At 43.4% G+C, this 19,397-nt stretch overlaps 1 protein-coding gene and 1 pseudogene across 2 annotated transcripts in view; both read left to right on the top strand.

Annotated features, from left to right (window-relative positions):
* Scaper (S-phase cyclin A associated protein in the ER) overlaps positions 1–19,397 on the top strand; it is a 424,329-nt gene that overhangs the window by 359,583 nt on the left and 45,349 nt on the right. For both annotated transcript variants that reach the window (XM_004660424.2, XM_004660425.2), the window contains exon 27: positions 8,134–8,289. In XM_004660424.2, coding sequence (XP_004660481.2) covers positions 8,134–8,289 — 156 coding nt within the window. The remainder of the gene's footprint in view (positions 1–8,133; positions 8,290–19,397) is intronic.
* On the top strand, positions 5,007–6,103 carry LOC105944136 (annotated as a pseudogene).

The following is a 19,397-nucleotide window of genomic DNA, read 5'->3' on the forward strand; positions in this document are numbered from 1 at the left end:
TTGGTGTTTTGATGTTACAGGAGCTCACAGTTTGCCTGAGTCTCAGAAGAGACTTCACACTTACATTTTTGGATGTTGGGACTTTTAAAGGTTATAGGGACTTTTGAAGTTTGACTTAACACATTTTGTATTATAAGATAGCCAGGAACTTATGAGGATGAGAAAGTTATGGTTTAAGAGAAACATGTTTGAAGCCGGGTGTGGTGGCACATGCCTTTAATCCCAACACTTGGGAGACAGAGGTAGGAGGATCACCATGAGTTCAAGGCCACCCTGAGATTACATAGTGAATTCCAGGTCAGCCTGGGCTAGAGTGAGACCCTACCTTGAAAGAAAAAAAAAAAAAAAGATGTGTGAGTATCAATTTGATAAGTTGTGATGGGTAATTTTGGTTGTCAGCTTGACAGGATTTAGAATCATCATAGAAACAAATCCTTGGGCATGACTATGAGGGATTTTCTACATTAGGTTAATTGAGGTGGGAAGACCCCTACCCTAAATGTGAGTGTCATCATTCCATGGACTGGGGGATCCTGACCTTGCCATGGATGCAGCATGACCACTGCTTATGCTTCTGTCACCAGGCCTTCCTTGCCATGATGGGAGGTAACCTCAAACTGTAAGCCAAAAATAAACCCTTCCTCCTTAAGTGGAGTTTGTCAGTAACAAGAAAAATAATGCAGTAGCAAAACAGATGTATTTTAAGTATCTAGAGACGTATTTTAAGTATCATATTAGGCATTTATCTAAAGATTGTACCTGCAGTTTTTTACTAGCAAAATAATTTAGAAAACTTTTAGTCTGGCTATTGAGTGGGTTCCATAGATGGCCCCCAGTAGCCAAAGCAGACCGTCCTCAGAAAGGGCCTCGGTGGGGCTTGGTTTGCCTTGGCTTAGTTTTCCTATGCTTTGAACTTAAATCTCTTACTCATTTGGAGTCCTTCCTCCTTTCTAGCTATTCTTTTTTGTTGTTATTATTGGTGGTGGTGGTGGTGATGGTGGTGGTGGGTGTGTATGAACATGCCATGACAAATGTGGAGGTCATAGGACAACTTTCAGGTGTTTGTCCTTGCCTTCAATCTCATTTTGAGATAAGGTCTTTTTTAACTAGAGAGAGAGAATTGACACGCCAGAGCCTCCAGCCACTGTAATCAAACTCCAGATATGTGTGCCACATTGTGCACATGTGCAACCTAGTACATGCATCACCTTGTGTGTCTGCCTTACGTGGGATTGGAAGAGTTGATCACGAGTCCTTAGGCTTCACAGGCAAGCATCTTAACCACTCTCCATCTCTCCAGCCCGAGACAGGGTCTTCTTGTTCCCATTGTCACCACTGTGTTTGCCAGTCCCGTTCCAGGAAGTTCTCCTATCTCTGCCTCCCATCTCACCTTTGGTATTCTGGGCTTACAGAAGTCAACCAGGGCTGCCAGCATCTACATGGGATCAAGGGATCTTCACTCAGGTGCTCAGGCTTGTGCGGCAAGTGCTTTCTCCACTGAACCATCTCTGCAGTCCCTTTCTGGCTGTACCAGGGCTTTCTTTCCTCCCTTTGGAAAAGTTAGAGGGAGAAATTGCAGTCTAAATGGCTTTCCATTTTCCATTCACTGAACATGCTTGAAAAAGACATAATTCCACACTTTTCCTTTCCTTTCTTTCTGCTGCCATGATTCTGGTTTTGTAAGGGCAATTGAATAAAATTTTAGGGCCAGGAGATGGCTCAGCAGTTGAAAGCACATGCTTGCAAAGTCTGATGGTCCAGGTTTGATTTCCCAGTAGGCATGTAAGGCCAGATACACAAAATGGTGCATGCATCTGGAGTTTGTTTGCAGCTTCAGGAGGCCCTGGCATGCTCACTCCCTCTTCCTCTGTCTCATTCATTCATAGATCCATATTTTCTCTCTTGTATGCATTCTCGCTCTCTCCTTGCAAATAAATACATTTTTTGAGGCAAGTACAACAGACTGGCCTTTTATTTTGGGTGGGATATTGGTGCACCAGGGCCTCCAGCCACTGTAATTGAACTCCAGACACGTGCGCCCCCTTGTGTGCATGTGCGGCCTTGCACATGTGTCACCTGGTACATCTGGTTTACATGGGATCTAGTGAGCAGAACATAGGTCTTTAGGCTTTGGAGGCAAGTGTCTTAACTGCTAAGCCCAAGACTATTTAGATATTTTAATTTAGGGACAAAGAGATGGCTTAGTGATTAAGGGCACTTGCCTGGAAGCCCAAGGACTTATGTTCCACTCGCCATAATCCAGTAAACCAGATGCACAAAGTGACACATACACTAGGCCACACATGCCCACCAGGTGGCGCACACATCTGGAGTTCAATTACAATAGCTGGAGGCTCTGGCATGCTACTCTTCATTCTCTCTCTCTTGCTCTCGCTCTTACTTTCATTTAAAAAAAAAAAAAGCCAGTCCATTTGGCTTGCCCTAAAAAAATAAATAAATGAAATCTTAAAGGCTATGAAAACCGGGCGTGGTGGTGCCTGCCTTTAATCCCAGCACTTGGGAGGCAGAGGTAGGAGGGTCGCTGTGAGTTTGAGACTACCCTGAGACTTCATAGTGAATTCCAGGTCAGCCTGGGCTAGAGTGAGACCCTACCTCGAAAAACCAAAAAAAAAAAAAAAAAGAAGAAGCTATGAAAAATAAAAAATTTTAAAACATGCTAGTTAGTATTTGGCTCTATTTTGATCTTAATTTATGAAACTATTTAGAAATGTTAAGTCATTTATGATACATGTAGAAAATTGACCATCAGTGGTTTGATAATATTAAGGAATTATTCAGGCTTCCAGGTATAATTATGGTATCTTAGATAAAGTTTTTGCCTGTATGTGTGTGTGTGTCATGTATGTGACATGTGCACGTGTACGTGCCCATGCTGCACCCCATGTGCTCACCTGTGGCACTGTTCAGCCCCTTCGTATTTGATCTGCGGTCTCTTTACTGATCCTGGAGCTTGCCGCGTTTTCACAAGTTGCCACAATTCTCAAGTCTCTCTTCTACAGGACTACAGACATGCATGGTCACGCCCTGCTAGCTGCTCATGTGGATTCTGGGATTCAAATACAAGCCCTCTTGCTTGCACAGGTGCTCTTAATTGTTGAGTCACCTCTCCAGCCCGTATAGTTACGTGTTTTTTTTTTTAAGGTACATTTTTTAGGGCTGGAGAGATGGCTTAGTGGTTAAGGCATTTGCCTGCAAAGCCAAAGGATCCCAGTTCAATTCTCCAGGACCCACCTTAGCCAGATGCACTAGGTAGCGCATGCATCTGGAGTTCATTTGTGGTGGCAAGAGGCCCTGGCCCCTCCCTTCCTTTCTCTCTCTCTCTTTCTCACTTCCTCCCTCTCTCTCTCTCTCTTTCTTTTTGTTTCTCAAGTAAATAATAAAAAGAAGTTAGATTTGGGGTGACTCTTCACCTAGCATAGATTTTAAAAAAAATAAAGGTGCATATTTTTAAGAGACCATTACTGAAACATTACATATGTAATAATACACCTTGGGTTTGCTTAAATGATATGCACAAAGGTACAGGTGAATGAGATTACCATGGGCTGATAGTGGCCAGGGTTGGGTGATGAATGAATGTGGATTTGTTACTCTCCTTTGTTTTTTGTATCTGTATTTTGCTAAACCTTTCCAAAGATACAAAATAGAATGTCTACAAGGACATATTTGATTGAATAAAAAGCAGTATATTGTCAATCATGTGGGGAAATAAAAAGAAAAATATAAAAGGAAGCATTAAAATGTGATTATCTTTTAAAGATGAAAATGTGACCAGGCTTGTCCAGCTTCTTTGTTTTCCTTCCTATATAAATTTCTGTAATGAGGACATATTATTTTATTATCAAAACATATTTGTCTACTTTCTATATAAGAGCAATTTAGAAACCTAGCTAAGCAAAACAAGCAAAAAGGGATATTAAAATGGCTTGTATACCTATGATAGTCGAGATTTGGAACTAGTAATTCCTATTGAAATATCAATGGCATTCTTCCACAGAACTAGAGAACATTATCCTAAAATTCAGATAGCACCCCTCCCCCTTATCCTAATTATCTAAAGCAAGATTGAGAAAAGGTAAAAAATCAGGAGGCATTATACTACCTAACTTCAAAATTTACTATACAGTGCTAATAATCAAAAAGCATGGTATTGGCATAAAATAGAGACAAATGGAACAAAATATGGACCCTAGACGTAAATCTACACATTTATGGCCAATTACTCTTCAATAAAGTTGCTCAGAGCAGGTATTGGAAAAGGACAGTCTCTTTAATAAATGATTGGATATCCACATGGAAAAAAGGATATATCTGTATCTTTATCTCTCACCAAAAAGTCTTAAAACTATGAAACTGCTAAAAGAAAACTTGGGGAATGCTTCCGGAATTGGAATGGACAAGAATATTTTGGATAAGGCCCCCAAAGGATAGACAACAAAAGCAAAAAAATACCAAATGGAATAGACAGACATATGTATTGAAAAGGTGAAAAATACATACTGTACTGATTGGCAGAGGCCAGATGTGGTGGCATACACTTACAACCCCAGTGTATAGAAGGGTGAGGCAGGACAATCACAGTACAAGGCCAGCTACACAGTGAGACCCTGTTTCAAAAGCAAAACATAACATAATAAGTGAAAATATTTATGTATCTACATCTGACAAGAGGTTGGCACCCAGAATATATAAGGAACACAACTCAGTATCAAAATGATAAGCTTTTTTTGGGGGGGGGGGAGGCGTGGATCTCTCTGTAGCCCAGGCTGACCTGGAATTCGTTATGTAGTCTCGGGCTGGCCTCAAATTTACAGAGATTCCTAGCTCAGCCTCCCGAGTGCTGGGATTAAAGGCGTGGGCCGCCATACCAAGCAATGATAAACTATTGAAGAAGACAACACAAATGACCAGCAGGCATATGAAAAATGCTCAGAATTGAATGGCTGCCTGGTCTAAGGGAATGGCTGCCTTTTAAGAAAATAAAAATGCGGGACCCGGAAGTGGCGCCCTGGGCTCGCGGCGGCAGTGCCGTGGGGCTCGTGGCGGGGCGGCGGCCGGGTCGATGCCCGGGCTCGCGGTGGCCCCGGGGGCCTGGGCTCCGGGGACAACGCCCCGACCACTGAGGCGCTCAGCCACCCGCTGCTCTACGTGAAGCTGCTGACCCAGGTGGGTCATGAGCCGATGCTGCCCACCCTTGGGACCACCGTACTAGGGAGGAAGGTCCTCTACCTTCCAAGCTTCTCCACCTACGCCAAGTACATTGTGCAGGCGAATGGGAAGATAGGGCTGTTCCGGGGCCTGAGTCCCCACCTGATGTCCAACGCCCTGTCCGCTGTGACTCGGGGCAGCAGGAAGAAGGTTTTCCCTCCACATGAGATCGAGCAGGTTTCCAACAAGGATGACATGAAGACATCTCTGAAGGAAGTTGTGAAGGAGACATCCTACAAGATGATGACGCAGTGCGTGTCCCGCTTGCTAGCCCACCCCTGGCATTTCACCTCAATGGCTGCGTGGTCCAGTTTGTGGGACGGGAGCCAAGTACAGCAGTGTGCTGAGCTCCGTTGGAAAGATCTTCAAGGAGGAGGAGCTGCTGGGGTTCTTCGTTGGCTTAATCCCTCACCTCCTGGGAGATGTGGTTTTCTTGTGGGGCTGTAACCTGCTGGCCCACTTTATCACTGCCTACCTGGTGGATGACAGCTTCAGCCAAGCCCTGGCCATCCAGAACTACACCAAGTTTGTGATGGGGATTGTGGTGAGCATGCTGACCTACCCCTTCCTGCTCGTTGGCCATGTCATGGCTGTGAACAACTGTGGACTGCAGGCAGGGCTCCCCCCCCCCACCCCCCCACCCACTCCCGTACTCCCCAGTGTTCAAGTCCTGGATTCACTGCTGGAGGCACCTGAGTGTGCAGGGCCAGCTCTTCCGCGGCTCCCGCTGGCTTTTCTGCCAGGTGTCATCAGGGTCGTGCTTTGCCCTGGAGTAACCTGTCACCTGACCAAACACAGGGTCTCATCCCGGCCCCAGCTGAGGCCCCATCATCCCAGATGCCTGAAGGCCTTGTGTCCATATTCACCATGTGTCTGTCCCGGTGTGGGGCTGGTGGGGGCGGTTGGGCCCTAGGGAAGGTGGGAGGAAGAGTGGGGAGGACCCCCATCCCTTTCCAGGTGTGCGGAGACTACGTTGTGCAGGGTCAGGGACAGGCTTGGGAGGCCAAGGGTTGGATCCCTGTCCCTCCAGCCACACTCTTCCTCCCGCCACTCAGCTGAGAGCATCCCACTCCTGCTCTGTAAACACGGTGCCATCATGTCTTGGCCTATGCTGGAAAGCTGGCACTGGGTTCTGCCTTCATTTTCTTCAACACCACTTTTTTGACACAAGAGCAATTCCTTGTTGATTGGAAAATCATGTGACTCCTCAGAATGTGTCACCCTCATCTTCACTTGCCTGTGTAATGGTGGAACCTGGGCCACGCAGGATCTGTCACCTGTGTGCTGTGTGAATACACGGAAGTTAGGTCAGTGTCTAGTCCTCCCTCCCATTGTAAAAGTTCATGGTAAGATTTGACTCCATATTCTCTAATAAAATGTATCGGTGGTGAAAAAGAAAATAAAAGAAAAATGCTCAAAAATCACTTAATCACCAAGGAAATGCACATAAAACACATACTGAGATATCTAACTCCCTTTAGAATGGCTCTTACAAAAATAAATAAATAAACCAAAAACAAAAAAAAAAGCCATGAGCCAAGCGTGGTGTTGCATGCCTTTAATCCCAGCACTCGGGAGGCAGAGGTAGGAGGATCACCGTGAGTTTGAGGCCACCCTGAGACTCCATAGTGAATTCCAGGTCAGCCTGGGCTAGAGCGAGACCCTATCTCGAAAAACCAAAAAAAAAAAAAAAAGTGGCTAAGATGTAGAAAAAAGAGAAACTTTATCCAGTGTTGAGTTGAGTAGCATGTGAAGGAGTATGGCCATTATGGAAAACATTATAAAAGTTCTTCAAAGTATTAAACATGAGACAACCATATAACCCAGGATTACTTGGTCCATTTACAAAGAAACTCAAGTCAATTTGCCAAAAAGACATTTGCCCCTCCGTATTTGTCACAGTACCCTTCACAGTAGCCAAGAAGTGGAAACAACCTGTCTACCAGTTGAATATGTAAAGAAAATGTGCTGTGTGCTTAATGTGGAATATTAATTGTCTATGCAAAGGATGAAGTCCTGTCGCTTGCATTAGCATGGATGGAACTGGAAATTACTAAGTAAAATAAGCTAGATGTTGGCTCCTAGCTCCAAAATTTTTCTCACACATACTGTTAGTACAGGTTTAAAATTCAAGAAATAGCTGGGAATAATACTACACTCTGTAGTCCATATTCCCATTTCACTAAATATTGTCTATGTCCCATAACAATTCTTTTGTCTGTGATCCTATCTAGTATCACACATTGAATTTACTTTCTAGATCTCTTTAGTTTTTCATTCTTTGTATCTCTCTATTTCTGTCTCTCTGTCTGTCTCCCTCCCTCCCTCCCTCCCTCCCTCCCTCCCTCCCTCCCTCCCTCCCTCCCTCTCCCCCCGCCCTCTCTCTCCAGTTGTTTTATGGAATAATCCTAATCTGGGTTTGTCTTTACCATCATGATTAGATTAAGATGATGATTTTTTTATTTTTGGAGGTGAGAGTCTTAATGTTTGTTATGTTCTTAGTGGTGATTGTTTTAACGGAGAATTTGTGTTGTAATTAGAAGCCTGAGTTACAGTAAGAGTATCTAGGCAGCATCATTGTACCTTCTAATCCATGTGTTCTGGTGGGTTTGATTATCTGGCACCTTGAAAGGTGCTTGTAAAGGCTGTAGAGTTATTATAAATTGCTTCATCTACTTCTACTCTTGAGACCAGGAAAAAATGACCAAATAATAGATTTCAATTTTCTGGAAAAGTAGTAACAGATTAACCAAAATACACGTAAAACAATATATAGAAATAGCTGATTTTTTGATACTAAATCAAAGAAAATTGGTATGAAAGATACTTTATTCTATCTGCATGTTTGGGGGGTCCAAACCTGGATATGTAAGATTTCTCATAGATTTTCTCCCCTACATTTAGCTACGTGGTGAACATGGGCCTCATTGACAAACTGCATGGCTGCTTCCTGTCAGTGCAAGGCCCTGTGGACGAGAACCCCAGAATGGCCACTTTCCTGCAGCATGCCACGGGACTGCTACATGGAATGTGTGTGCTGTGCCTTGCGGTCACTGGAAGGTAAAACTTGAGTGCTAGAGCAGTCTTAAGCTTTGCCCATCTTTGGGTCCTTTCACAGGTATGTGGGGTCCTTTGCCGTGCTCCCTTTCCTCTTTGTTCTTTGTAGGTTATTGGTTTCCAATTCAGAAACATTTCTTGGGTAGGGGGAGTGCGCCTGGCAGTCTGTTTATCTAGAGTTCTCAACTCATCCAGTCCTCCTGTGAGACCCTAGGAGTCAAGTGATTCTCCTTGAGTCTGAGTCAGTGACACAGTCCTCACCAGACCAATCCAGGCCATCAGTATGACACAGCATAGCCTCACAGTCACATTTGGCATCCACCTGCTTTCAATTAATCTCCTAGATTTCTTTATTTTCCCTACTTCTCCTTCTCCCGGAGTACTCATCCAACAACAGTAGTGTATGAATTCACCCATAGTTAAGGCTGGTGTGCCAGGGATTTAGTGACCCCTGATTGGCAACCCCACTTAATATTATTCTCTGAGGTGTCCTGAGGCTGGAGAGATGGCAAAGTGCTTAAAGGCATTTGCTTGTAAAACCCTGACAGCCTAGGTTCAATACCCTACTACCCACATAAAGCCAGACGCACAAAGTGGCTCATGAGTCTGGTGTTTGTTTGCAGTGGCAGGGTGTCCTGGCAGCCCATACTCACTCTCATTCTGTCTTCTTCTTCTATCTCTTAAATAATTAATATTTTTTTAAACCCACTACTTATGTAGAAAGGACAGAGGAAACTTTTGGGTGTTCTTTTCTTTCCAGTAAGAATCTTTTATGGTAGTGGCTCAGTGTTTTGTTGGAAATAACATATATCTCAAGCATAGGGAAGATGTTCAGTAACACAGTTTACTTGCAATTAAACTCTAAGCACTTACTTGTATTTTAATTTTTTAATATTTTATTCACTTATTTGCACATGTGAGAGAGAAAGAATGGGCACACCAGGGCCTCCAGCCACAACAAATGAACACCAGATGCATGAGCCACTTTGTGCATCTGGCTTTACATGGGTACTTGGGAATCAAACCTGGATTGTCAGGCTTTGCAGGCAAGTACTTTAACTACAGGTTCATCTCTCTAGCCCTCAATCCTCTTTTTCAAGTAATATTTTTATTCACTTATTTGTATACATATGCAAGGGGGGAAGCACCCAGTTACAAACAAACTCCAGATGCATGTGCCACTTTGTGTATCTGACTTTATGTGGATACTGGGAAATTTAGTCTGGGTCCATAGGTTTTGCAAGCAAGTACCTTTAATCGCTGAGCCATCTCCCCAACCCTGTATTTTGAATTTTTTATCATGTATTTTTGGAAGCTTATCAGAACAAATAATTGGAACTTAGAAAATCTAGCTCTGTGTGTGTGTGTGTGTGTGTGTGTGTGTGTGTGTGTGTGTGTGTACAGGTTGAAGCCAGAGGACATTTTGGGTGTCATCCTCAGGAACACCGTCCATCTCTTTTGAGACAGGGTCCCTCACTGACCTGGATCTACCAGTTAGGCTAGACTAGCTGGCTGACAAGTGTGCCCCAGCAATCCTCCTTCCCCACTTCCCCAGCGCTGGTATCATTGGCATGCACACCACACCTGGTATTTCATGTGGGCAGTGGGGGTCAAATGTGGATCCTCCTGCTTGAAAACAAGTACTTTACCAAGTGAGTTATCTCCGCAGCCCCTCAAATTTAGCTTCTTAAAGAAATGTAAGAGAGATGGCTTAGCAGTTAAGGCACTTGCCTGCAAAGCCTAAGGACCCATGTTTGACTCTCCAGATCCCATATTAGCCAGATGCACAAAGGCGAGGCAAGCACAAGATTGCACAAGCCCACTAGGTGGCGCAAGAGTCTGGAGTTTGATTATAGTGGCTGAGGCTGTGGCATATCAATTCATTCTCATTCTCATTCTCTCTCTCTTTGTCTCTCTGTCTCTCTCTCCCTCATAAAAAAAAAAAAATTGAAAGAAAAAAGAAATATGACCCATCTATAACCAGGGTACACAGAACATCAATGCTATAGGCAGAATTTTATGAAAAATAAATTGTCTTCTAAAATGAGCCCTTTTTAGTCCTTTATGCATAGAATTCATGAACCATAAACCTACCTGTTCCTTACTCTTACAGAGTCCCACACCACCAGTCACATTTATGGGAAGATTAAAACTGCCCAAGGGGGGCTGGGGAGAGGGATGAACAATGAAGTCACTTGCCAACAAAGCCTAAGGACCCAGGTTCAGTTCCCCAGTACCCACATAAGCCAGGTGCACAAGGTGGTGCATGTGCCTGGAATTCATTTGCAATGGCTAGAAGACCTGGTGTGCCCATTCTCTCTCCCTCTCAAATAAATAAATAAATATTTTTTAAATAGTAAAAAATAAAAATTAAAAAGCTATCTGAGGGGCTGGGGAGATGGCTCAGAGGATAAGAGTGTCACACAAGATTGAGGGCCTAACAGCACCAGAGTTCAGTCCCTAGCACCCACTTTAGAAGCTGGGCATGGCCACATGCACCTGTAACAAAAGTTCCATGTGGGGAGCAGCGAGAGGAATTGCTGGGGCTTGCTGGTCAGCCCGTCTGACAGAAAAAACAGCAGCTCCAGGTTCAGTGAGAGACTCTGTCTCAAGAAAACACCATAGAAGAGTGGCAGGGGAGGGCACCTGATGTTCTTTTCTGGCCTCCACGTGCATGCACATGGGGCATATACATATGCTTACATTATACATACACATACCGTGCTACACATACTACATACATGCATGCAAAAAAATTAATAACCATGTGGAAAACAGGATTCTTTAACATACAGTCATGTTTGTGGTTCCAAGTCATTGAACATCTGCCTCATGCCAGATGCTAAGCTAGGGACTAAGAACACTGTCCTCCGGGAGCCCGAGTCTCGTGTGGAGTCAGGTTATAAAGTAAAAACTACCACAGAGTAGCCAGAGCAAAAAAGAGAATGTGCGCCGCAGAAAGAAGACTGTCTGAGAGGAGGCGGAGGACTAGAGCAGCTAAATCCGAAGGACTCCGGGATGAGGAGAAAGAGAATGTGGTGGAGACGACGTTCAGCATCCGGTAGAGCAGACGCTACTGGTGCCTTCAGCCCACCTGATAGCCACCTGCCAACAGCTGCCTGTGTCCCTCCACCTGAGCTTGGTCTCTGGACAAGGAACTGTTCGCCAGAGGGCCAGGGAGGTGGCACTTCCAGGAGTGAGCCTTAAACAACAAATGGAAGTATGAGCAAGCTCGTGTGCTAGGGACCCTCGCCCTCCAGACCGCAAGGTGTGCCCTGTGATGTGGAGCTGGAGGGGGCGACACACCCTTTGCTCATCGCCATGAAGGAACATAAGGCCCAAAAGTTCCCCATCATCCTTCGCCGCTTGAATAATACAGCAGTGGGTAATACTCCATCTTCCCTATCCCCCAGTGAGACAATCATGAGCTGTGTTCTCTACAGTCTTTCAGAGTCCCTAGTAATGACCTGTTCATTAAAACCTCCTTAGTCAGCTGTTTTCTCTTCTCTGCTTCCTCACAAATAATTCTTGCTCCAGGACCTGCTTGGGGGGAAGGGGGATGCAGATGTGGAAGCTGTGTCATGTTCAGCTTGATGTAGCTGCAGCTTGGAGGGTGGCAGGAGGTGGGGTGTTAAAATATTAGTTCTTGAAAGGTTCAGAGGAAAACAGGAACCAGACTAGGGCTGTGGAAAGCCACCACAGGGGTTGGAGGGATCCGGTTTCTGTTGTGGAGTGAGCCTGGATGTGCAGCACTGACTGCGTGACCCAGCTGTGAAGGGTTAGTAGAGGGCGCGTCATGGTCCAGCGGAAATACCGAGTGCCACGAAAGTTGGCGGAAATGGGAGCAAATACTAAAGAGGAGGCAGAGTAAATTAGGGAAGATAGCATAGGGTTTCATGGTGTGGGAGATTAAAGGAGGAACCTAGATGAACCCCCAGGTTTCTTAGGTAAAATGTTTACATAATAGATGATACAGTCTCCAAATTAGGGAAAAGTAAGCATTTTTTTCACAAAGGAAGTATGTTTGTCTCAAAAGAAGACCAAAGTCCATATATGTATATAGTATACATATATATATATATACATACACACACACACACACATACATGACTGAGGAGAAAGCTCAGTCAGTAAAGGGCTTGCCTCACGAGCATAAGGACCTGAACTTGATCCCCATAACCCACATAAATATCCTGGGTGTGGCAGTACATGCTTGTAATCTCAGCACTATGGGAGCAGAAACAGAAGGATCCCTGGGACTTGGTGGCCAGCCAGGCTAGTGTAATTAGTGAGTTTCAGGTCAGTGGGAAACTCGGTCTCAAAAAACAATGGACAGATGGGTGTAGTGGCGTACCCCTTCAATCCCAGCACTGAGGAGGCAGAGGTAGGAGGATTGCCATGAGTTCGAGGCCACCCTGAGACTACAGAGTGATTTCCAGGCAGGCCTGAGCTAGAGTGAGACCCTACCTCGAAAAAGATTAAAAAAAAAAAGATGGACAGCATTCCTGCAAATACCCAAGGTTGCCCTCTGGCCTCCACATGCACACACACACACACACACACACACACACACACACACTTGCATGTGTGCATGCATACAAGTAAATATTATAAATACATATTATACAGTTTCTTCTGTGTGTATATAAAACTGGACTTTAAATAAATGAGTGATTTACTCATGGTGGTTTTTAAGAATTCTTAAATCCATTTTCTCCAGTATAGTTTCCTTCTCCAATTTCAATTGCTTAGCAAAATTCTACTAACAAGAATGATTACAAAAGCAGATTGAAGTGAGAAAGATAAGATCTGGCTAATTCTGACTAGTTGGAAAAGACTTCTGAATTTTAGAATTTTTTTAATACAACCAGATCAGTACAGAGGTTTGTGGGGCTTTTTTTTAAACCTCTTCACATTTGTTTTCATCTAATATTTACAGGCCATCTTATACTCTGTCACAATTCTTTATAGAAATTATATTTCTACATATAAATTACATTTCCATGAATTAAATAGTAAAGTGCAGTAACACAAGTCAAGCATTTTCTTACATGCATTAGAGTTTCCCTGTTAAGTCACAGCTATGTCTAAGAAACAAGGTCCTGTAGTTTTTGCTTTATGGTAATAATTCACATAATGCCTGTTTTGGCTACTAAAAACCAGCCAGAGCCAGAATGTCCAGGAAGGCTTGTACTCAAAGCCCTTTTGTGATTACCCTGAATAAAAGACAAAGAGAAGCCACGGAGGCCTTCAAAAATTGCCTCTTGAACTGGCTGAGCCTGAGATAATTAAGCAGCCTAATTGATAGCAAGGCCTTGAGTAAACACTCTGCAGTCTGCCAGTGGCCGGTCCTTTGTGGTGGAGATTACAGCGGGTCTGCTTCTGCACTACTTTCCCATTGTGCCCTTAATCTTCTAATTTTTACCTAGGTGTTCTGAGAGGCAATTTGGGTGTCAGAATTTGTGCTGTTAATCTGTGCTTCAACGTGGGGGTGAAAAGCCAAAGGGTGCAGGCCCAGGACTTCTGTACCAGACTTGGGTCTGAACAATGAACCGGCATTTCTTGAAGTAAAAAGTGAAAATGTGATCCTCTGATAAAAGGATTGCTTTTAGTTTAGGATTACTATAGAACATTAAGATGGGAGCTGTTCACAAGCTATAACTATTAATCACTTAAAATTGAACTGTTTATATCTCATATGTAATCCTACATGTAATAGGATTTCAGAAATGTTTATTTTATTGGCCTAAATTGTTACAAATTTTCCATTCTTGGTCCTACAAGAAGTAGAAAGAAAGGATAGTTTTCAAATCTCAGGGCAGCATCCTTAATCCATAATCAGCTGAGGCTCAGAATCTACTTTAAGGTGCTGACTCTTTAGCAGAACTAATAGGATCAGAAAAGTAATGAGTGATTGTAAATTGCAACCAAGACAGGCTCTCCACTTAATGGGCAGTCACATCATACATTCATAACCATGCTGGGCACAGTGCTGGAAGGGCCAAGAGACAGGGATCCATGGCTGGTTTTTTAAAATAATAATCATTACAAGCTTTTCAACTATGCTGCAGAAAGAAGAGCTTGTAAGATCTGGCTAATTCTGATTGGTTGGAGAAGACTTCTGAATTTTAGAATACTTTTGTGAAAAGGAAGTTTGTTATTATATGTATTTGTGCTTTTTATTTTCATATTCATAAACTACACTAACAAAATGCATTCTAGCCAAAGTCTGGAAGCCTGTGTCATAAAAAGATAAAAATGATTTATAATTTAGCCTGTTCATTATATGAATATAAATGAGTGCTTCTCAAGTGTATGAGGATGCTTCCAAACCATTTGTTCAAACAAAGGTAAAGTTTAATTCTGCCTCAATACCTATACATTCATTCACTGAACAAATATTTATGTAGCACTTGCTCTATGCCAGGCCCTGTGCTAGATTTGGAGAAAAACAGAAATGACTACAGACTTCTGTTGTATTCTCAAGCACCTGGTAAGTTAGTGGGAGAAAGAAGTGGTATATACTAATAACCATGGTACAAGAGCACATAAAATCACGTAGCAAGCCTCCTGACATTGTAGATGCTTAACAAGTATCAGCCACTATCATTATCGTGATCCTCAAGGAGTTCAGAGGAGAGAGAGATGGCATCTAGTTGTTTATTTATAAGGAATAGCTAGTTTCTAGAGTGGCTAAAATTCAGCCTGGATCTTGGAAGATAAAAACGATAAGAATATGGCTGGAGAGATTGCTTAGTGGTGAAGGCACTTGTCTGCAAAGTCAAAGGGCCCAGGTTTGATTTCCCAGGACCCATGTAAGCCAGATGCACAAGGTGGCTCATTTGCACTGGCTAGCGGCCCTGTGATACCCATTCTCCCTCTATCTGCCTCTATCTCTCTCTCTCTCTCTCTCTCTCAAATAAATAAATAAATAAATAAAATATTTTGACAGATAGGAACAGTTAGAGTTGAGAAAAAAGTAGATCAAGAGAATAACGCCGGGCGTGGTGGCGCACGCCTTTAATCCCAGCACTCGGGAGGCAGAGGTAGGAGGATCGCCGTGAGTTCAAGGCCACCCTGAGACTACAGAGTTAATTCCAGCTCAGCCTGGACCAGAGTGAGACCCTACCTCGAAAAACCAAAAAAAAAAAAAAAAAAAAAAAAGAGAGAATAACACAAGCAAAGACATTATGAAAAAATATGAACAATGAATATACTACTTTAGTTGAACTTTGAAATATATAGGGTGGTGATTTTAATGCTTCCCAGATCATTACAATATTCAATCAAGATACTAAGTATAAGAGGGCTTAGGAATGGCTCAGTGGTTAAAACACATACTGCACAAGCATGGGTACCAGGGATCAAATCCCTAGCACCCATGTACATGCAGTATATGTGGCAGCCTGCCTGTAGTCCCAGCCCTTGGAATGTGGAGAAGGGATCCCTAGGGCAAGCTGGCTAGTTATACTAGCCCAATCAGTGAGCACTGGGCTCAATGATAGACCTTTCCTCACTAAATAAGTGGAGAATGATCAGGAAAGTCACTCAACCCACATATACAAACATGCCTACATGCTTGCATATTATACACATATGCATTCAAAAAAGATGACAAATATAAAAAGACTATATTAAGTTGTTTTCTGAGCCATGGTGACAGCAGTATCATTAACAGTCCTTGAGCAGGGATGTAACTTGCTAAGAGCCAAATTTGGAAAGCTTTAATAAAGCATTATAGGAAGAATGTATTGGAGAAAAGGTAGGAAGTGAGAAGGCCATTGACAGTGTCTGGGACAAGAGGAAAAGAATGGAAAGAAGATGTTTTGAAAAACCCTCTCTGATCTCTCTCTCTGTCTGTATGGCAAGATTGCTCTCAGGCGTCAGGCTCCAGACCTCCTCATCTCTGTTCATTCCTCCTCCTGCCCTCATATCTGTAATCTGCAGCCATATTCTGCTGACATAATGTCACCTGTCTTCCATTTTCAGTAATCTGCTGATTTCTGTTTAAATACACACACACACACAAACTAGCAGAGAACTCATTACTTACTAAGGATCTCATACCACTGATGGAATTTTGATGCTTAAAAAGTTTCTCCTTGGGCTGGAGAGATGGCTTAGCGGTTAAGCGCTTGCTTGTGAAGCCTAAGGACCCCGGTTCGAGGCTCGGTTCCCCAGGTCCCACGTTAGCCAGATGCACAAGGGGGCGCACGCGTCTGGAGTTCGTTTGCAGTGGCTGGAAGCCCTGGCATGCGCATTCTCTCCCTCTCTCTCTCTCTCTCTCTCTCTCTCTCTCTCTCTCTCTCTCTCTTTCTCTCTGTGTCTGTTGCTCTCAAATAAATAAATAAATAATAATTTTTAAAAAAGAAATAAAAATTTAAAAAAAAAAAAGTTTCTCCTTATACCAAACTGAAAGCTGTCTCTCTATTGCTGCCTGTTAGTACTAGACTCTCTGTTCCGTGGGAACATGCAAGCCAATCTTAACACCACCCTTCACCCTGCATGCCTCTTCTTTGCTCATATTTTCCTTTGCTTTTCTTCACCCTTTTCCAATTACATGACTGTGTAACAAACTACCCCTAATGTTTGGTGGCATAAAACATCTGGCGCTCTCAAAGACTCTGAAGGTGGGGTTCTGTCAAGGTACAGAGAAGGTGAATTATCTTTCCTGCACACTGTCTGGGATCTCAGAAGACTTGAAAGCTGGAGATTGGATCTTCTGAGTTCTTACGCATACCTGCACTTAATGCCAGCTGTCAGCTGAGAGGAGTGCCTGCATGGGCAAATTTGGGCTGCTTCACAGCGTGATGGCTGGGTTCTGAGAACAAGCCTCCTGGCAGTAGGAGAGTAGTTGGAAACCATAGCATTTTTCTGGCCTAGCCTTGGGAGTCACAGAGCATCATGTCCACTGAGATAGTTGTGTAGTCCTACCCAGATTCAAAGAGAGAAGAAATAGACTTGATCCCTTGATGGGAAATATGGAGTTTCTAGAGAAGCATGAGGGACCACAACTCCTGTTACGGTTGTGTTTGAAAAAATGCAATGTGTGTGTCACATTCCAGCCTACCCCACTCTCTGCAGTGTCTTACTTGGTATTGTCACCCTATCTCTTGGTATTATCGTTTAACTCCTAGCTCTTTTGTTGTCCAGAGGTTTGGACAAAAGGCTGACTGACATTGAGGGATGAGCAATGAAGTGAATGTAACAGTACTAGGCACGGGGAACTAAGGGAAATAGTACCATTAGTCGAATACCTTTCATGTGTCCTGGATTCAGTGTTCATGTGAGCAGTCTCCTTGGAAGTTACCTCACAGTCCTGCTCATATGGTCCAAGGGCCATGACAACCTCAGTATTGGTAAGAAGGAACACCTGGCCACATCCTTCTGATCTGAAAGGTGAGAATCCAGAGCAAGAACTATGGGGCTTTAATGTATTCATGACTGAGCAATGCTAGTATACTTGTGAAAAGCCCATCCCAGTTGATCAAATGCATCACTACGTATCTTCTAGGGCTAAAAAAGATGACCAGACAGACAGACAGAATGGGTGCACTATGACCTGCCATTGCATGCGCTTTGTTGTGCATCTGGTTTACATAGGTACTAGGAAACAGAACTTGGGCTGTTGGGCTTTGTAGACAAGTGCCCTTAACTGCTAAGCCATTTCTCCAGCCTCTCAATAAACTTTCTAATTGAATAACAAAAATTATATCAAGAGCTGGAGAAATAGCTTAGTGGCTAAAGTATTGCCTACAAAGCCTAACAACCCAGGTTCAATTCTCCAGTGCCCACATAAGCCAACCAGATTTGAAGATCACAAACCACGGTTATTTTTTACTTCTGTCTCCCAGAATCTAATCCAATCCTAACTAATTCAGCCCAAGGGGTGCCTGCCTCGGAAATATGATATGGAGTACACTCTTTATACTTGTTACTTGATATTTATCTACTTCTGATTTATTAGTCCTCTTGCCCTGTGGGTATGGTTTTGTTTTCAATTAAAAGATTTACCTAGGAAAGAAGCTAAGTATCCAAGTAACTTACCTTTAGACATTTAGCATATGACTAGACAAAATGAAATCTGAGAAAATAGCTATTCATTGGCAGTCCCGGCAAATACCAGTGTGCACCATTGTCCTATTCCAAGACCCCCTTTCCTGAACCTATTCTTAATATAGGAAGAAGGACTATTCACATCTCCTAAGGTAAGGAGGAGTCTTCAAGACCACCATGCATTTGCATGCTTGCTAAGATCAACTCTTTCATTTCTTTGACATATATTTTCTCATTATTTTTACTGAGCATATGTTGTGTGCCAGATACTTGTCAAAGTATTGGGGAACCTATTTAATGAACAAGATACTGCTGTTGTGGACTTTATAGTCTAACAAGGGGTGGAGGGGACAATAAACCAAAAACAAACAAAGTAATTGTAGCTAGTGATATGTGACATGAGAAGGAAATCAGGTTGCAATGTCAGAGTAACATGGCCTGGGGCTTCTGTATATGGAATGGCCAGGAAAACCTTCTCTGGACTTAGCCGGGACCAACCAGGAACTCCATGGTGCACACAGCTAGGGAAGGGACCAACCACGAGAAGAACCGAGGGAAGGATAATCAAATCAAGAAGAATGACTAGGCTCTGATTTGCTGTGGTCCAGAAACACAGTAAGTGCTGAATGTGAAGATGAGAAAGTGGTGGGAGACAGCTTAGTGCTCTGGAAGTCTGCTGACCAGAATGTGGATTTCCAGCACCCATGTCAAGCCAGAAGCAAAGTGGTACACATAGGAGGCAGAATCAAGAGAATCCTGACACTTGAAAGCCAGCGAGCCTGACCTTCCTGGCAGCAAACAAGAGCAACCCTATCTCCAACAAGGTGGGAGGAGAGACCAGCACCTTTCACATCCATACAAGCACACACATAAAATTGTTAAAATAGAGTGAAAAGAAATGAAATCAGGAGTAAGGACCAAGAGATGAGGAGAGACATTAGAAATTCGGATTTGAGGCTGAAGAGATGGCTTAATGGTTAAGGTGTTTGCCTGCAAAGCCAAAGGACCCAGGTTCAAGTCCCCAGGACCCACATAGGCCAGATGTACAAGGTGGC

Source organism: Jaculus jaculus, chromosome 10 (genome assembly GCF_020740685.1).
Source record: "Jaculus jaculus isolate mJacJac1 chromosome 10, mJacJac1.mat.Y.cur, whole genome shotgun sequence".
Taxonomy (NCBI): Eukaryota; Metazoa; Chordata; class Mammalia; order Rodentia; family Dipodidae; genus Jaculus; species Jaculus jaculus.